Source organism: Cyprinodon variegatus, unplaced genomic scaffold, assembly GCF_000732505.1.
Source record: "Cyprinodon variegatus isolate N-32 unplaced genomic scaffold, C_variegatus-1.0 Scaffold700, whole genome shotgun sequence".
Taxonomy (NCBI): domain Eukaryota; kingdom Metazoa; phylum Chordata; class Actinopteri; order Cyprinodontiformes; family Cyprinodontidae; genus Cyprinodon; species Cyprinodon variegatus.
In genome coordinates, this window is record NW_015151153.1 from 265,311 (window position 1) to 271,735 (window position 6,425).

The following is a 6,425-nucleotide window of genomic DNA, read 5'->3' on the forward strand; positions in this document are numbered from 1 at the left end:
AATGGTTTAATTCAGAGACCTCCTAAATGGATGTGATACAAACCTTTGCAGTTAGTTTAGTTTCCCCACCTGCAGACTGATGTTTTGCGAAATGATGATTTCGCAAAACAAAAATCCACTAAAACTAATTTACATCTTGAAATCAGAGCTATAACTTAAATCCCTTAGAAAAAAAATAAATTTGACCAAATACCAACCAAAGCCAAACAAACCAAACGCGTACAAACAAAAACTCAAATAAACTCCAGTAGCTCTTTTAAAGTCTACAAAACAAAACAACAAAAAACACAAAATTCAAAGCTATCAAATACGGAAACATATTGCATTGCAAAAAGAAACTAGTATTTTTCTGAATTATGGGGTTAAACTGTGAAGAGGAGAAGAAGGAGCGAAACATCCATGTCATGAATCAACAAAAGGACAGCAAACTCTTCTCTCAGGAACTTGAAATTTAAATAGGGAGGCCTCTTCGGGGATTGCTGGAGAAATCAAGTGATGAGCCAATCGTGTCTCCTCTAGGTCTCAAACACGAAGTGACATGAGATCAGGAGGAGCATAAGCCAAAACCTCCGATTGTTTTTTTTAGGTTTTTACAGAGCTAGTGGCTGTTTTTTGTACAGTGAGCTGACAGGAAAGAGGGGAACGAGAGTGGGGGAGAGAAATTTGGGTAAGGACCTAATTTTCGAACCCAGATCAGCCGTATCAAGGACTAAGGCCTCTGTACATGGGTGGTGCGCGCTAACCACTGCGCCACCGAAGCAAGCCCAATACTTCAGATTGTTGCAAAATATATAACTGGATATGTCTCATCCAGTTTGAGTTCAGTTTAATAGTTTTTAATCTGAGTAATCTACTTGAAACGTCATTATACAATTTCTTTTGGTCTTTTGGTTGTGACATGTAAGAGATTATATTATCTTTGACTCATCTTCCATCCATCCATTTTCTATCATGTTTTATCCCAGCTGGGGTCACGAGGCGGGGTTGGTGCCTATCTCCAGCTGTCTATGGGCGGTAGGTCGCCAGTTCATCACAGGGTAACACAGAGACAAAGAACCATACACACACACACAGAGAGAATTTAAAGAAGCCAATTAACCTAACAGTCATGTTTTTGGACTGTTGGAGGAACCAGGAGTACCCAGAGAGAACCCACGCATGCACAGAGAGAACATGCAAACTTAATGCAGGCCAGGAATTGAACCCAAAACCTTTTTGCTGCGCGGCCACAGTGCTATCCACTGACCCAATGAGCAGCCCCCGACATTGTTACATAGTGAGTGGGGCTGTGTCTGTGGGCTCAGTCATGCTAAGGATAATGAGCAGACGACGAGCTTCTTGGGGTGGCTAGGCTGTTGCAGCTAGGGCATCAGGAAGCATTCAGTCGTCAGGAAGCATTCAGTCGTCAGGAAGCATCAGCATCCTGGTCCTGGTTTTTTCCTAACTTTTAGCACCATTCAGTTAGCAGACGCTCTGCTGTGATGTCCTGAACGCTTTGAAGTATTGAGACAAGGTCTGCATCCACAGTGGGGCCAGCAGGCAGGATATACAGAAGGAAAAAAGACAAAGATGCAGAGCCACTGGCCGAAGAAAAGAAATAAGTCACAACAAAATTCAGGTTCAAGGTACTTTAATGACTCCATACATCTGGATCAAATTAAAACAAATTAACTATTTTTATATAAAAAAAATTAAAAAAAAAATTATTTAGACTGTATTTGGTAAAATATTAGAAAAAACTTAACTGTGAGTAATCTGGTGTCCCATAAACTATTAACCTTTCATTTAACCTAATGAAATACTTTCCTACCACATGTATGGTTTTACTCAAATTAAAGAAAATGCAGCCCTTTTTTTTTTTTTTTTACACTGTAGCTATATCGAACATATGGTTCCATAAGAATCAAATGAACTAACTTAGATTAAACGTTAAAACTAAATGAACCTGCAGCATCGGAGCTTAACAAATAAATACTGAAGACATTTAGTTCCCTTCGTTCGAAGGGCCAAGGTCAGACAAAATTTAGATGGACATCCTTGTCGATCCCATATTTGCCTTTGTGCTCATCAAACAAATTGCTGAGCTCATCCATATACAGCTGGTGGAGGGCATCGAGTTCCTCGGCAGTCGGCTTCCGCTTCTTCTCCACCTTAATGGGCCGGCCCACTGCAGAGAGATGACAAGGTGCAGGGCAGCCTGCTAAGTGCCAGGTCTGTATCAGCTTCACGGTTTGCAGTGTTGCATGATGCTGTGGGAGGTCAGCTTATCTAAAGCACGTGTCGTGCATGAGGGCTGCTTGCCATCTAGCATCACAGGCCTACAGTATGTTGGGCTCTTTCTGAAGACCCATCTGTGAATATGTGGAACACAGAAACTTGCAAAAGTGTTCATTACCCTAATCTTTTTTCTTAATTTACATTAAAGAAAAGGGATTCCTGAGCATTTGGTGTGATAGATCAACGCAAATTATTTAGCAATAGATGGGAGATGTTTTCTTATTTTTTTTTTTACAAGAAAAACAAATCTTAAATTTCTGGCTTTACTTTGTATTTATGTACCGTTCTACGATGATATCCACCTTCAAAAAAATCCAGCTCCCTTTAGAAGTCAACCACTAATTAAAGCTTAAAGCTATAGTTGGTAAAGCTTTTCAGAAACACTTTTTTTTAAATTTGATTTCAAGATTAATAAGACTTGAAAAGCATTGTTTCTGATCATTGGCCCGGTGCTGGAATTCCATTTATGCTCAAAAACAATTTAAGCATAATAGGAAGACTGTTTAGTGTATAAGACCTCATTTCATCAGGATCAAAATATTATATTTGTTATTTGTACAGGCATAGAACCTGGCCATGCACCTTTAAGAGCAGTTAAATCTCAGAATAAATGAATCAGTTCTGTTTCTAGCCTCAGAGGTTTGTTCAATTCAGTTCGAGAACATTAAAGGATAGGTCTGAGGGAGTTTAAAGCAAGGTTGGGTTATTGTAATATTTTAGATTTCCGACTTTATTTGAATTTTTTAGAAGACTTTTAAAAATCTGTTACTTTCCTATTTGTGTTGTTTTGTTAATTTGAATGATTTCCAATAAGTTTTGTTGTTGTAACTGAGAGAAACTTGGGAATAGGTTTAAAGGGTATAAATAATAAATATTTTCACTATATGTGGTAGAGCGGAGCCTGTAGTAGCAAGAGACCAACCCTCCTCACTCACCGACTGTATGGATAGGTCGTCTGTAGGGCATCAGGCCAAAGGAGTACTGGAAAATGCCACGAGCGTGGAACAGAGGCAGGGATATACCCATGATGCTTTGCAGCTTTTCCTGTACCCACCGAAGCCAGGTCCCTCTGGGGTTTTCCACTTGGTCAAACACTTCATTCTCACCAAAGGAGAAAACTGGCACCAGGTGAGCTCTGAAACATTGTGATTACATTCGTCTTGGTTTAACAACATTTAAAATGAAATGAAACTCTTGTGTTTTACATAGCATGTTATTCTGATTGGATCTCAGTAGAGCTTTTCCAGGAAGTTCCATGCTAGTATCTTAAGTGAGCCTCTGTTTTCAAATAATGGGATTACTGTAGCTGCCACAGGAAACTTTCTCTTTTTTAAACCTCGGGGCTTTTTGCACTCACCCATTCTCAATCGCCATTTTGATGAAGCCTTTCTTATTTGCCAAGAGCACATTGAAGGTACCAGGATGAGCATCAAGGGCCTCTGGGGCTCCGCCAACAGCTATCACAACAGCACTGCCACCTCGCCTCATGCGGAGCGGATAAGTAGCACTCTCTTTGTCCGATGGAATCAGACCTGCAAGTTTAGAACAGGGAAAACAACTATTTCTCAAGTCTGATAAAGTACCATCATGCTGATCTCTGCTAAAATAACTATCAGTGGGACATGATGAGGTAGTTGGAGGAAAACTCTGATCAGATATAAACTTTACAGGCCCTCACCAGCACACATAATGTAGTCTCTGAAGAACGGGGCTCTGAACCACAAAGGCAGCATGAGCATGTAGCTGGTAATGCCTGGGAAAAGCTGCGGGAAGCCGGTGGCGTAGGTGCAAAAGTTGGTGAAGGCTCCTGCTACCAGCACTCCGTGAGGGTGGAAGCCCAGGATGTAATTGTGTCTGGGGTCCAGGTCAGCTGTCTTCACCAACTGCAAAGAGAACATTGCCAAAATAATCCCCTTTGACAAAAATGTTTTACAGCGTGACTAACTTCATTAAATGCCACAGCAGTCTACAATAAGACTTTTGTTAGAAAATTAAACTAAAAGATAAATTTGGAAGTGTCATGATCTTGGTACTGATGACTGAATTATTAGTTTATTTCATCCCCTTGCCTAGCTCCACCAAGTTTTCACCACCATTCATCAGATCCACCTTTTCCAGCTGCTATTTAAACTGCTTGGTCCCAGCCACCAGTGCCAGATTATTCGAGCCATGTGTGAGAGTTCTCTAGTGTACCCTGTGTATTTATTCTGATTGCATGATCCTGACTAGTTTCTGCTCCTTAACTGCTTTTACCTGCCCCTGTTCTGATCTGTTTGCCTGACCTGTCTTCAGACTTCCATTAGATTCTGCATAATAACAGCCTTGGACCTTTCTCCTGACCCTGGCTTGGATTCCCCTTTGGTACCTCTCCTGATCTCTGATCTTATGGCCAGGACCCATTGACATCAGCTTTGGATTCTTCATCCCGATTCTTATGTTCTTCCTCATCTCCTGGCTACTGCTTCTGTTCTGCAGCACCTTTGGTTTCAACGCCTGGAACTCTCAGGGTGGCTCCTGCCGCATGCTGTGGAACATCATCAGACTGGATTCCACTCCTTTCTCTGGGCTCGTACTGAATTTAAAAACCAGGTTAGTGACTCACATGCTCGTTATCATCATCCATAAGAGTTTTTGGGTCACTAACCTGTGTTTCTCCCCCTAAAGAGATGCCAGCCATCTAGTCTTTGCTGATGGGATGCAGATTTCAGAACACTTGATAAGCATTTTTTATAAATCACTTCAGTCTGTCTGCCTGAATTCTGGGTCCAACGTTCTAAGTCCCGACAAGATCCAGTTGTTCCAGCCTACTGACCCGTACTTCATCAGACACCTCTAAAGTCCCATTTATACTACGCTTTTGAAACCATGCCGAGATCGTTCTGAGCATGGCAATGGATATAACTGTTGAATGTAAGTAGCACACACAATTGAGCCAGACCGTGCCAAACCCAATCGAACCACTCTATCATGAGCCCTACTGTTGAACTATCGATCGTCAGTAGGGCTCGGCAGATTCAGTTCTGGTTTGGTTCTCTTATAACAAAGAGCGCATGAGCAGACCGCGCCATTTTCTTACAGTAAGCCTCCATAATCAGGAAATTTCAGACATTCATAAAAATCCTAGCCTCCCTACCGTGCCACACAATTTCCAGTGATGATTCTGCTTAGCAGAGTGATGGGCCTCAACATCCGTTGTTGCTTCCTGTGTCTGTAAGCCCTGATCAGACTATTATTTGTCGTGTCCCCTTCCTAAAAGCTGAGTCGGTCAAGTAAATTCACCAAATGCTGCCTTCTTCGCCATTCTCTCCGGATACTTCCTGAATGTTACGGTCATATCCATGTTGATTTGCTTGTTTACATCTACAGAGCTGTAGTACCGTAGATCCTCACTAGGAGGCGAGGAACCGTGCTAGCGTGGCTTGTAAACAGTCGTAAGGAACAAAGCTCTGCACGGATCGGTTTTCAGAGGGTAGTTTAAATGTGGCATGTAAGCTCATGGAGGAGAAATTAAAATGATCTGAAGAAACAAGTAAAGGTACAGAAAAATACTGAGAAACTTGGATTTAGAGCTCACACTGAACCCCATGCTTAAAATCATGGCAGATATGCTTGGTAACACAGCTCTGACTTCTTCCCTTGAAAACCTGAATCTAAATGGATTTTCTGCTCATTCATCCAGCTTGAAACTTAAAGTTCAGAGAAAAGATAGGAATGCATAACAAAAAATAAAACCTTCAAGCAATCAGGCCATGCTAACCTTGAAGAATGTTTCTTTTCTTTTCCACTCTTTATTTTTCTTAAAACAACTGACTGACCAATTCCAGGTTTGGCTTGAAAACCATATAAAATGGCAGCGGATATAGTTTTATTCAAACCATTGGATCTAAAACTTCCTAAACAATGTTTGGACTGCTGTGGTTCACTTGGCTGCAGACCAAACATGTGCCTAAACATTTCAGCTTGGATCCATCTGACCCTCTGTGAGCTCCACTGTTTGTGTAAACAGAACAGTCAAAAAAAGGACACTATCATCCTTTTGTGATTACATTTAGGATATAGATAGATAGATAGATAGATAGATAGATAGATAGATAGATAGATAGATAGATAGATAGATAGATAGATAGATAGATAGATAGATAGATAGA

The 6,425-nt window shown here is 41.1% G+C and overlaps 1 protein-coding gene across 1 annotated transcript in view; it reads right to left on the reverse strand.

Moving 5' to 3' along the window:
- Positions 1–1,718: 1,718 nt before the first annotated feature.
- mogat2 (monoacylglycerol O-acyltransferase 2) overlaps positions 1,719–6,425 on the reverse strand; it is a 15,796-nt gene continuing 11,089 nt past the window's right edge. The window contains exons 4-7 of the mRNA XM_015394622.1: positions 3,956–4,160; positions 3,635–3,809; positions 3,213–3,412; positions 1,719–2,167 (exon numbers count right to left, since the gene is read on the reverse strand). Coding sequence (XP_015250108.1) covers positions 2,013–2,167; positions 3,213–3,412; positions 3,635–3,809; positions 3,956–4,160 — 735 coding nt within the window. The 3' untranslated portion in view covers positions 1,719–2,012. The remainder of the gene's footprint in view (positions 2,168–3,212; positions 3,413–3,634; positions 3,810–3,955; positions 4,161–6,425) is intronic.